Source organism: Trypanosoma cruzi, genomic scaffold (assembly GCF_000209065.1).
Source record: "Trypanosoma cruzi strain CL Brener 1047053516443 genomic scaffold, whole genome shotgun sequence".
Classification (NCBI taxonomy): Eukaryota; Euglenozoa; class Kinetoplastea; order Trypanosomatida; family Trypanosomatidae; genus Trypanosoma; species Trypanosoma cruzi.
Window position 1 is genome coordinate 14,587 of NW_001849361.1, and position 12,060 is coordinate 26,646.

At 43.0% G+C, this 12,060-nt stretch overlaps 6 protein-coding genes and 2 pseudogenes across 6 annotated transcripts, besides 11 other annotated features; all 8 read left to right on the forward strand.

Moving 5' to 3' along the window:
* Tc00.1047053507787.10 lies at positions 1-1,428 on the forward strand (annotated as a pseudogene; the record flags this gene model as incomplete).
* Positions 1-12,060: part of a sequence feature (heterozygous, non-Esmeraldo-like haplotype) that runs on past the window's edge.
* Positions 1,541-1,564: a sequence feature (AT_rich).
* On the forward strand, positions 1,920-3,863 carry Tc00.1047053507787.20 (hypothetical protein, conserved; the record flags this gene model as incomplete). The annotated part of the gene is made up of 1 exon (XM_808827.1): positions 1,920-3,863. One exon carries the CDS (start codon positions 1,920-1,922, stop codon positions 3,861-3,863), a length of 1,944 nt encoding a protein of 647 aa, XP_813920.1.
* Positions 3,892-3,914: a microsatellite.
* Positions 4,289-4,717, forward strand: Tc00.1047053507787.30 (hypothetical protein, conserved; the record flags this gene model as incomplete). Its single annotated transcript, XM_808828.1, has 1 exon — positions 4,289-4,717. One exon carries the CDS (start codon positions 4,289-4,291, stop codon positions 4,715-4,717), a length of 429 nt encoding a protein of 142 aa, XP_813921.1.
* Positions 4,869-4,892: a microsatellite.
* Tc00.1047053507787.40 (hypothetical protein, conserved) lies at positions 4,940-5,620 on the forward strand (the record flags this gene model as incomplete). The annotated part of the gene is made up of 1 exon (XM_808829.1): positions 4,940-5,620. The coding sequence occupies one exon, from the start codon at positions 4,940-4,942 to the stop codon at positions 5,618-5,620; it is 681 nt and encodes a 226-aa protein (XP_813922.1).
* Positions 5,960-5,979: a microsatellite.
* Positions 6,047-6,089: a sequence feature (A-rich).
* Positions 6,130-7,683, forward strand: Tc00.1047053507787.50 (annotated as a pseudogene).
* Positions 7,812-7,853: a microsatellite.
* Positions 7,891-7,914: a microsatellite.
* Positions 7,984-8,008: a microsatellite.
* Positions 8,077-8,151: a sequence feature (T-rich).
* Positions 8,202-8,981, forward strand: Tc00.1047053507787.70 (hypothetical protein, conserved; the record flags this gene model as incomplete). The annotated part of the gene is made up of 1 exon (XM_808830.1): positions 8,202-8,981. One exon carries the CDS (start codon positions 8,202-8,204, stop codon positions 8,979-8,981), a length of 780 nt encoding a protein of 259 aa, XP_813923.1.
* Tc00.1047053507787.80 (hypothetical protein, conserved) lies at positions 9,163-9,612 on the forward strand (the record flags this gene model as incomplete). The annotated part of the gene is made up of 1 exon (XM_808831.1): positions 9,163-9,612. One exon carries the CDS (start codon positions 9,163-9,165, stop codon positions 9,610-9,612), a length of 450 nt encoding a protein of 149 aa, XP_813924.1.
* Positions 9,233-9,259: a microsatellite.
* On the forward strand, positions 9,955-11,865 carry Tc00.1047053507787.90 (chaperone DnaJ protein, putative; the record flags this gene model as incomplete). The annotated part of the gene is made up of 1 exon (XM_808832.1): positions 9,955-11,865. The coding sequence occupies one exon, from the start codon at positions 9,955-9,957 to the stop codon at positions 11,863-11,865; it is 1,911 nt and encodes a 636-aa protein (XP_813925.1).

The window sequence follows — 12,060 nt, forward strand, 5'->3', positions numbered from 1 at the left end:
CCATGATTTCCGCGTCTATGTGGGGGCATCGGCAGCGCCTACTGCGTATAAAGATGCAATGCGCGTGGCTGGTGGCTTCTTAGTCGGATTCTCAGTGAACTTCCAGAGCTTTCTGTGGGGTTTGATGATTATTTTGACACTTATTTGCCTTCTCAAGTGCAAGTGGTTGGTTATATTTCTTTGATGACATGTATGGCGCCCCGTGATGTCAACGAAGCAATGGGCGGTTTGGCGTTTCTAGACGTTGGGGACATTGCTATGGGTTTATCTATGCTTGATGCTGGGATTCCGGCATGTGTCGGTCTCCACCGATTGACTTGTGGCGAGAGCAACACGTGGGAGGCTCATGAGTACGATGGAGTCAATAGGGTTTTTGTTTTGGCATTTTTTGAGATAAATGAGCACCTGGTGGAGATAATGGGTGATACTCATGACGCCTTTGAATGCTGTGGTGGCCTTTTAACCCTTGAACCCTTAGTGCCCTTGGCGATAGTGTTGTGCACTCCACTGGATTCATCGGACGAACTGAAGGAAAATGTTTTGCAACACCTGGTTACACTTCAAGGTGAGCAGGATGGGGCACTTGAGAGTTCCATTGGTGGATCATCTTCGCTATCGCAGCTCACCCCAATGCATACTGGCATCGACGGCGCTATGGAAAATCCTAAATTAAGTTTATTGAAAGCCATGACGCAGTGGCGTGATGATTACTTTAAAGAGGTTACTTCTTCGAGTGATACTGAAAGTTTCTCAGCGGCGCCACTTGCAGAAGAGATTGAGCGACAAGCGTTGAATAAACTGCAGGTTTGCTCACCGTTCCAGGAGTCAGCGTCTGTGAATTCAGGGGAGGCGTTCTCCAACGAAAAACCGACAATAATTCATTTAGACCATAAATTACATGTGATTTATGCTTCATCATCGTCTTTTTCATCCGAATCATCGTCGGATTCCTCTGTAATTTTAGGGTCGAAGCTCTCCTTGCTTTCTCCGGCAGTTGCAGATGAAGGCCAATGTCAAGAAATTTCGAGGACCCATATGTCTTCAGAGTGCCCCAGCGAAACTGAATGCGATGCTGAAAAGGGTGTGGGTATGCCACAAAGCATTGATAGAGAGGTTCATGGCGCGAATCAAGTTGGCGTTTCCGTTTCCCCTGCTGACGTGCACGTGGATATGTACAATAGGCCTTATCTGCCACACGCGCCGCAAACAAATTGCTACTCTATTGAAGAGTTTCCAGCATATGCTGTTATTGCTCGAGAGCGGAGCAAAAGCGATAAAAAGGACGACTGCGCAGACTGTTCTGCTACTGCATCGGTTTCTCCTCCAGAAAAGAAGAGGATATATGAGAAAAATGAAAAGAAAAAGAAAAATTTGCATAGAAAGCGGAAACCTGTGCTTCAGGGGTGCCACAACTGCGTGGTTTTATAGAAAAAGATATATAGATGTAGGGGGAGTTGGAAAAAGACAAGTAAAACATGGCACAATTATTGTGTTGACTGCCTTTTTTTTTTTGCTGACGAGTGCCAAATTTTTTGGCATCTATTTATTTATTTAAAAAATTTTTCTTGTTACTGTTGTTAATTTGTATTCGTGTATGGTTTACTTTTGAACGCAAATAATTTTCTGAACTGTCATTTCATTACAGTCTTTAGCTTCAACTTTATTTTGTTATTATCTTGTTTGAGTCATTTTAGGTGAGTGAAGGGCGTGGTTGGTGTCTCGTGTGGGATAAGGTCGTTCTTGCCACCATAAACTGCCGCTGCCATTGATTTGGATAGCAAGCGGAGTAAGTCTTGTGGGCGTCAAATCAGGTCGGTCGAGGGAATAAAGGAGGAGGCGGAGGGCCGCAGAAGGAGGAAGTCAGGGAGTGAAGAAGATATATTTGACTCTACACACGCACACAAGAAGGGAGGAAGCACATGACAACGAAAGATAAGAAGTCGTTTAAGAAATATGCCAAGAAACATTTGGCAACGGTGATTGAGAACCGCCGTAAGAGCGCGAAAGCCAAGAAGGAAAAATTGGAGCGTGTTGAGCGGAAAAAAATGCGTGAAGTCAAAGAAGTTCAGCGTGAGGAGCGTGAACATCAAGAGCAATTAGATCATTTAAAGGAAATCGATCCGGAGTTTTATTCTTACCTGGAGGAGGAGGACCCGACACTCCTGCAGTTTGGCGAGGAAGAAATGGAGGTTGTGGATGACGGTGTGGGCAGCGATGCCGAGACTGAGATGGATGGTGAGGATGAGGACAATAACGACGACGACGAATATAAGGCGAGAGACTGTTATCTTGAGAAGAGTGCGAAGTGCTTCTCCTCATCTCGCATTACTCGAAAGGAAATTGAACATCTCGTCAAGGGGAGAAGCATTGAGGCATGCGTTGATATTTTTGTGAGTGCCGTGCGGGAGTTGGGTTATAACGTTAAGGAGAATCCGAAGATAAGTTCAACTCGTAAGTTTGACGACCCGTCGTTGGTGAAAGAGTCTGTGTTTCGCATTGCACGCGCCATTGGATCAAACCTCAGCCATTTCATTACCGGGAAAGGCTCATTCAAATCATACAAGACTCGTTTTTTGATGAGGCGATTGCTTATTTCTCTTGTGACAATTGTGTCAGAGGGAGGGAACGTGGACGCCGTACTAACAGCTGGTTTACTTCACGCCTTAACACCCTTTGTGCCCATTTTACATTACATAAAAGGTATTACGAAGTCTGTTTTGAGAGCGTCACTTTCACTATGCTCAGCCTCAGAGGAATCGGTACGTATAGCAGCCTACGTTGTTGTCCGAGCGGTTGCAACACGTGCTACGGGGACAAGATCCATGTATCAGTCTGCCGCCTTTAAGGGCATATTTCTTACTCTTGTGAAGAAAGCATATCACTATAACATCCACAATGCGTCATTGATAGCCTTCCTTATAAACTGTGTTGTTGATTTGTATGGTACTGACATGGAGGCTGCATACCAACACACATTTGTTTATCTTCGTCAATTGGCGATTTACCTTCGTTCTGCACTACATCAGCAAACTCAGAGTAACGTAAGAGCTGTGGTAAACTGGCAATATCTGAACGCATTACGTACTTGGGGCGCCGTCGTCTCAAAATATTCCGAGCCGTCACAACTAGGTCCACTTATTCATCCTATTGTTCAAATTGCACTTGGACTAATGGATCTTTTTTCATCCCCTCGCATGTTTCCTATGCATCTACAGGTCATAGAGGTTCTTAATCATATTTCTCTTCGTGCCGATGGGGTTTTTATTCCTGTAGCTCCGTACCTTTTGCGCATGCTGACTTCACCGAGTATTGCTTTGAATCGTCCTACCCAAGGAGAAGGGGAAAAATTTGAACGTGTGGACTTGCAGTTTACAATTCGTATGAAAAAGGCACAGTCGCGTAGTTCAAGTTATCATCAAAATATTTTTTTTGAGTGCCTTTATCTCCTTACAGAGCATTTGGCAACGCATAGCCACACTCTTGGTTTTCCAGAGGCTTTCTGGGTTGTGGAAACGACTCTTAAACGGTTGCGTAGCGAGGTGAAAATACCGAAGATTCACTCACAATTGACCATTCTTCTTCGTCACATGCAGACAACAACTCAACGCATTATAGCACGACGCGATCAGGCGGGCAATGGTCCATGCGACCTGGCAGCGGTGAAGCAGCTGGAGGATGAATTAAAAGCTGCTGGAAATCCGTTGTCGACATATCATCAAATGCTTCGCCAGCAACGAGTTGAAGTATTTGCCACGAAACAGAAGAATGCAAATGGAGGGGAGCGCACGACGTTAGAGGCGATAATGGAAGGAGGGAGAGAGAGAAAAAGCCGTAAACGTTCGGTACGTGCTTTTGATGTTTAAGAGGGAATCGCAATCAAGTCAAAAGACGAAAAAAAAAAAAAAAAAAAAAAACAAGTAATTAGCAACTGTATTCCGAAGAAAAAAGGGTAACGCATTCATCTATTTTCTATACATCTAGGGAAACGAATTTCTACAAGAGAGTGAGTGTGGGAGAGAATGAGGAGAGTTGATTTAACATTTCGTATAAAAAGATCGGGAACTGTGATTAGGCGGTACTAAAGATTAGATGTTGTTTTCCATATATTTTTATGAATACTACGCAAACACGTGTGTGTGTGTGTGTGTATTTTTTGTTTTGCAGAATGTTTTTTTTTTTTTTTGCAATTTTTATTCTTTATTTGACCCCCATTTTCTATTTGCATTTATTTTTGTTTTTGTGATTAGATTTTTGACCTCTAGCGTAGGAGGTGTTGTAGAAAAGTCGAATGGACTCCCTGTACAAGTGGAATGACTCCACAAAGATTGGCGTTGCCTTGACGGGCCTGGGAGCACTTTTCACGTTTTTGGGTGTCATAATGCTTTTGGATAGTGCTCTTCTGACAATGGGAAATATTCTTTTTGTTGCCGGGGTAGCTTTGGTAATGGGTCCCAAACGCTTTCAGTCGTTTTTCTTCTCCCGTCGTCGAGCTTCTGGGTGCTTTTTCTTGGGCATGTTGCTCATTATATCGGGCTTTTGTTTCGTTGGTCTTTTGCTTCAAGGATTTGGTGCGCTGAATCTTTTTGGCAATTTTTTTCCGATGATAGCTCGCGTTTTAGAGTCGGTTCCACTTCTGGGCCCCATCATGCTCTCGAAGCCAGTTCAGCGTCTGCTAACTTTATTGGGTCTGCAGGACCACCGTAGCCGGAACGTTTGAGGCTGTTTGGTAAAGTGTCGTGGTAGAATTGGGATTTGCTGAAAAATATACTTGCGGGCCTGTTCGCAAAGTGGAAGACGAAGAAGAAGAAGGGGAATAACAAAGGCAAATAATAATAATGCTTCTTCCAGTAGTGTTTTTCAAAAAAACATTTTTTTTTTTTTTTTTTTTTTTTGAGAGTGTGTAAGTGCTTGGAAAGAAAAGGAGATTGAGGATAAGAGGATGGAAATTCAGCTGGGCGAAAAGGTGGCATTGCTTACGACGCATAAGACCTACCGTGATGATCTTGAAGGCGGCGTGAGGGCTGTGGCAAGTTATTTGCCTTTTTGTAAGTATGTGGCTACCTGTGCAGAGCACGGTCCCGTGCCCTCCACCTTCATTATTCGTAGTATTAGACGGGTTGCTCAGCGCATTGTGGGGTTGATTATGGAAGTGGAATGTGTTACACGCAGTGGAAAAATTGTTCAAACGGTAGATATTTGTGACTCCAATCCTGTTATTATTTTTCCTGTTGCCACCGTGAATGGTATTCGGTACGCTATACTTGTCAGAAAACGTCAGGTTTCCGTTGGTTGCAATTTTATTGTGGAGGCTTTATGTGGCGTTGAAAACAATGACGGGAGCTTCACGATACCGAATGATGAATTACTTATACCGTTAGGTGTTGACCTTCAAAAAACGCATGCACTCAGCTCAAAACGGTATACAATAGGGAATGAAGGGACTACGCCATACAAGGTGCATTCTGTCACTCTGGAAATGACGCCTGAGAGTCTTCAGAAACTTCAGAATACACCAAAGGATTTAGAGAATTCATTAATTGCGCTGCCATTGGATGAGGTGTTATCCACGGTAGGTGATGTTAAGGCGAGCTTGGCGGCGTCATTGCTGCTGGTGTCATGAGTCATTACAGACTATCTTTATTTCTTGCCTGCTCGTTTATTTATCATCCCGAGTATATGTAAATGTGTCATTTTAAAACGCGTACCCACACAAGAAAGGCAAAAAAACGAAAAACAACAACAACAACAAAAACGGAATGCGTCATTGGGCAAATTTTGCTTTGCTTATGTAAATAAATGTTGTACTAATTTTGTGTGGTGGAGGGGAGTGTTTTATCTAAATTGTTATTATTATTATCATTTTTTTTTTGTCTGTGTGTATGTGAGTGGGGGAGAGGATTGCTCCATTTATTGAACTTCATATATTCCTTTTTTCTTTACTCCTGTAAATATTCTAAAATACTACTACTACTACTACTAATAATAATAATAATAAATGGGATTTGCCTTTATTATGGGTTGCTGTTTGTTAAAGGGTTTCTTTATTAAAAAAAAAAAAAAACTAAAGAAAGAGAAAGAGAGAGAGAAAAGCGAAAGGCAACGACTGTTCAGGGTCATAAGGTGGAGAACATGAATCCACAAAATCGCTGGGAAAACGATGATGACAATGCTTGCATGCTCAGTGGAAATGCCGATGGCAGAGTCAGCATTCATGCATTAGTTTGTCGAACAATAAAAGTGGCATTGCCGACGGACTTCAGCAGTGTTCTTTGGATGGCTTCACAAATGGTTACCATGATTTTTGTGGGACACTGCCTTGGCGAGGATGGGTTGTCACAGTACAGTGCTGGGATTTTGGTATTTAACGTTACGGCCATGTCTATTATTAGTGGTTTGAATTCGGCTATAGATACGATAAGTTCTCAGGCTTTTGGACGGAATCCACGATCTTCTGTGATTGGCGAAACACTGCAGCGTGCACTCATCATTAATATGGTTTTGTGGATTATTATGAGCGTTGCCTTCCTTAACAGCAAACCCATTATGGTTTACGTTTTTGGAGAAGCCGTTGGAGATGGTGCTGCGAGGTTTTTGCGGATGTGCCCACTGTACTTATTGACACAGATTCTTACTGGAATTATAAGCAAGACGCTATATGCTCAGTGTCTTTCTTCCCTCGTTGTTTATTCTAACGCCGCAGCGGCACTTACGTCTCCTGTAGCTAACTATTTTCTAATATTTATGGGAATTGAAGGAGCAGCTTTATCACAGGGGTTGACTGGAATGATGTGTGCTGTTACCGATGTGTTGCTTTGCCTTTTTCACCCTGAAGTTGTCGTCCGGGAGGCGCAGTGGCCCTCCCCGGCACTTTGTCATAAATCTGGCTGGATACATTTTTTAAAAGTTGGGATACCTTCTCTGATCGCAGTGTGTTCGGAGTGGTGGGCCTTTGAAGTGCAGGCATTATTTGCTATTGCTATTTCACCCACTGCGTTGGCAGTTTTTGGTGTGGCATGAACATAATATCCGTGATGTTTTTCATAGCACTTGGGCTGAGTGTCTCAGCAAGTACCATTATTGGAAATGCGCTGGGGGGTCAACGACCTTTATTTGCATCACAGTACGCCAGGTTTATATTGATCTGCGATGTGATGATTGGTATATGCACTGCAGTGGCTATGGGCTACTTTGGAGGACACATTGCACGTCTTTACACAAATGTTCCTGAGATGGCAAGCGCGGTGGAGTCTGTGATGCCATTTGTCATATTGTGTCATATTGGAGATTCTCTTCAGTATTGTTTACAAGGCGTTTTTCGTGGTGCTGGACGACAGGAGCAAGCAGCGCGTGGTGTGGTCTTTACATTATGGCTCGTCGGTTTACCAGCGTCAGCGCTTTACGTTTTTGTTTTCAATTGGGGCGTAAGAGGTGTTCTCGGTGGCCTTTTGACTGGATTTTGCTTTGAAATTCCGCTCTTGTATTACCTGATGTCTCAATGGGATTGGAGGGTTCTGGCACAGGAGGCTCAAGTTTTATCATCTTTGCAAGACTTTGTTGTACTGGAGAGTGTTTTCCAGAACGACGAAAGTAGCGAGCACGACAGTGATGTTTCTGTAAAAAAGGAGGTTGAATTGGAGGCAGTTGTATACAATCGAACTGACTCACAGTATAAAGTACGTTAACATGTTTTATACTTTTACGTTTGTCTTTTTTTTTTTTTTTTTTTACCCCTTTCGAGATTTATGCATTTGTATAGGGTTTTTTTTTTGCCTTTTTTTTCTCAATGTGTTTTTCGTTTATGGCCGTTTTTGATACAAATATAAATATATGCATATATACCCATATATATATGTGCGTGTGTTGCGATGGTCTATTTATTATTTTTAGTGGTTTTTTTTTTCTTTTTTTTTTTTTGAGCACTACTTAACTTCTACCAAAGACAAAATTTTTACAGGTCTTACTTATATCTTGTGTTTCTTTTTATATTATTATTATTATTATTATTATTGGTCCTTATTGTGATGAATGAATTGGCGTCATTTTTTTTTTTCCCCACTGCTGTGGGAGCACTGACCCTTTTATTTTTTTATTTTTTTTTTAATTTTAAAGAATTTTTTTGTCTTTTTCCCTTTGTTTCCCTTAGTTTCTTTTGATTTGTGCTACTGACAAAGCGTGGGGGGAGGAGTGTATTGTCCGCCGCGATGGAGGAACGGGCCCGTCGTCCGCCCTCTGTTCTCACGAGTGAGGTCTACAACGAGGCAGAGACGATATTTACAATGCTTGAAAACAAGGAGAAGTTGGTTTCTTTTCTTGACTGCATGACTCTGTTGCGTGGTATGGGAATGAATCCTACTCAGACCGACATGGACTATCTCCGCGAACGAATGGCAGATCCTGTTTTGCGCCTTGAACAATGGCGTCGTGAAGAGGAGCTTAGGCGGGAGAAGGAGCGTCGCCGCGAGGAACTTCGGGAAAAAAGAAAGTCTTCTTCGGCATACTCACAAAAGAAGCCGCGAAAGTCTACCGTGGAGCGAGCTATGCAGGTAGGCGCTACGGAAGGTCAAGTGCCCCAACAAAATGTCAAAATCGTTCCCGTGGAAGAGATAAAAAACATTGATTGGAACATTTTTATATCATGTGCAGAGGAGATTTACCGTGATGCAGCAACCGAGCAGAAGGAAGTTTTGGGGGCGCTGAAAGTCTTTGATAAGGAGGGAGCAGGAGAAATGACAGTCGATGATCTAGTTCGGATTGTGACAACCAATGGCGAAACGGTGCTGAATCCCGTGGAGGTGCAACAGCTGCGTTCAATAATTCCGCCGAGGTGCAGTCTTGTGGAATTGGCTGCGCGTCTTCAGGGTACATATATACCACCTACCAAGGAAGAGTTGGAACGGAAGGCATTGGAGGAGATTGAACGACGACGACAGCAGGAGGTATCTGAGAAGAGGTTTTCGGACGATGCGATGCTGTTGCCTTGAAATGTAGATGTACGTTTATTTATTTATTTGTTTTTAACTATCTTTAAATATATATGGACGTATCTATTTTTGTTTTTGTTTTTCGTTCGTGACTGGGAAAGCCTTACTACTTTTTCCGTACACTCTACTCCTATTACAAGTTGCAGTAAATTCTTTTCTTTTTGTTGTTGTTGTTCTGTGTATGGGCGCCGGGAGGTCAGTTGTGCGGCGTTTAAGAAACACGTGCGATTATAATAAACACCGAAAATTGAAAAAAAAAAAAAAAGAAAAGAAAAGAATAACAATGGAGAAGAATTTAATTATAAATGTGACCTGCAATCCACCTGTCATTTCTATTCTTGGCCCTGTGAAAGAAAGTACCATTGAGAAGCTCAATGATGTGCTTCCGGGTGCTTGCACCACGACGAACACCGGAAAAGTTCATTTTGCGTTTGTACGAAAGGAGGAGCCACCACATTGGTACGGTGAACTTCAGACCCATTTTGCCAGCGAAGATATTGGTCAGTCCCAACTTTTTGTTTCGTTACTCGATGCGGTGGAGGAGGAGGGTATGTGGAAGCTGTGCGGCAGCAATGCGAACGTACATGATTATGACAAGGCCACGCACAAGTTTTTTTTTGTTCGTGCGTAGTTGTTTCATTGTGTTCCCTGCATTTTGAATAATGAGAGATGTATAATGTCACCATTTGCCATAAATATTTTATTTCTTGAAAGATGGTGGTGGAGGGAATCAGAAAACAAGAAAAATAGTTATATATGTATATAGTGGAAATAAAGGGTTTACGGGGTCAAATAGAGCGAGATCTCATGATGTCCCATTGGGCTACCTGTCACTCATTTTTTTTTTCTTTCTGTTTCTAATTTATGTGGACGACGAGGCTGTTTATTTTTCCTCTGTCTGGTTTTACCCATTTTTTTTTTTTTTTCTTTTGATCACGGGCGTTTTATTGTTCGTTTTCCTTTTTTCTTTCTAATGATGATAGCTTTTGTTGGTTCATTTTGCGTGAGGGGTTCTTTTCCATGCGGGGACGGGTTGTGCCAAATGAACGGTGAGGATGTACGCAACTATCCGGCTAGAGTGCTCCTGGCGCACGATGATCGCCTCGTGCAGTTTCTTGATGCTTCCGTCTGCCAAGATTGGAATGCCGCCGTGGAGGAGTGGCAAATGAAAAAACAAGAAGAGATTGCGTTCCAAAAAAAGGCGCGAATTCCCACATGCGTTGACGTTCCCTCCACAAGTAAAACAGGGTTGTTCAGTGATGAGGAATTCTTTTTTCTGACGAAGCAACTGGAAAATATTACGGCTGCTCTATCCGCTCATTCTGCAACAAAAGCGGGCGTTCATTATGGGGAAAATGACTTTGTATATTCACCAAATGAAGTTCCGGATTTGTTTTTACTGGATCCCGCAATGCACTTACTTCCTCTCGATGGGGAGAAGAGAAGGAAATGCCAGGAAGCGAGCGAGGCCTATCAAAGAGGAAGTTATGGCAAGGCTGCCGAGATATTCTCCTCCGTAATTGACTCTTGTCTGCCAAATATGTTGAATGCCGCACTTATAAGTAACCGTGCCGCGTGCTACTTGCGTGTGGAGAATTACAAACTTTCTCTTCGCGATGCTATACGTTCTTACGAAATGGATAATGATTATATCCTTGGTGTTTGCCGAGCCTTAAGATCTCTCATATGCTGCGGTAGGGTTGCAGAAGCAAGACAAACTATCGAAAGATTTAGGCGAAACAAATGCGGTTACAACTTTGAGCGCGAAATGACTGATATCTCCTTGTATGAGAAGTACGGTGCCTTTTTAGAGGGGAATGAACATTCGACAGCCTTAATGCATTTGAATGAGTTGCTGGAACGCGTTCCATGTGCCACTTTTGAAGTGCTAAAGGTCCAGCTTCTTGCCATTGAGGAAGGTAATGAGGTGGCTTTGGCTCATGTAAATAACACCCTGCGCATCTACACGGACTTTCCAGAACTTTTGTATTGGCGCGCACAACTCTGCTTCCTTGAGAGTGCCAGCATGGCAGAACTACAGGCTGTTCTTCCTTTTTGTAGTGTAACTGGCTCTACTGATTCTACGGGACGCTTACGCCAAGTACTTCAGCGTGTTCAGTATTGCGTTGATTTATGCAGGGAAATGGAGTTCTTGGTATCCAAGAGTGAATGGATGCGTCTCATTGAATTGTGTTCAAAATCCGTAAAGACCCTATTTATTGGTGATCGATTACGTGCAGGGATTTTGGCTAAGCGTGCGCGTGGATTTTATGAAATCAAGCATTATTATGAATGCATGGATGATATTGACGCTGCCATACGAAACATAACATCCGGTAATGTACGTGCGGAACTTCTGCTTCTTAAGGCTCTTTCTGAAGAAAAGCTTCTTCGATGGTCGGATGCGATTCGAAGTGCCGAACTAGCTATGAGGGAGCATCGTACCATCGAGACTGTCGAGGCTTGGAAGCGTCTCTGTGATCGAAAAAAGGAGTACGAGTGGCGAAAACAGCAAAAGCAGAGGTTCCATTCAGGATATCAAGACGGAGAGGAGGGAGAAGAGGGAAACGATTCAAAGGATGGAAGTGCTCCAGAGAGAAATGGCTTCCCCCGAACTCATGCATCGGGGTCAGGGGAAAATGAAAGAAGAAAACAACACACGAGGGGACCGGACCATCATGTCGTCACGCAATTGTACGCACAATTGTCACTTCCCACAGGCGCGAGTGCGGAGCGAGTGAAAAGGAGCTACCGTGCCTTGGCAATGCGGTGGCATCCAGATAAGTGGTGCAGTGCGTCTGATCAACAGCGAAAGGAGGCTGAAGAAAAGTTTAAAATTTTAAAGGCAGCCTATGAAGAACTCATGTGTATTGTTGGTGGTTAGCAACCTTGTTTGGCTCCTGCATAATTTTGCGTTTATATTCATACTCTTGTTGTGGCTTGCTTTCTTCTTTTGCTTGTTGTTTGAAATGAATCCGTGGTAGGGGCGATGCAATTTTTTCTTGCTGTCGCTCTTTTATATATATATCTATATATTTCCTCTTGACTCCTGTTGACGGATATGAAAAGTGTCTTTCAT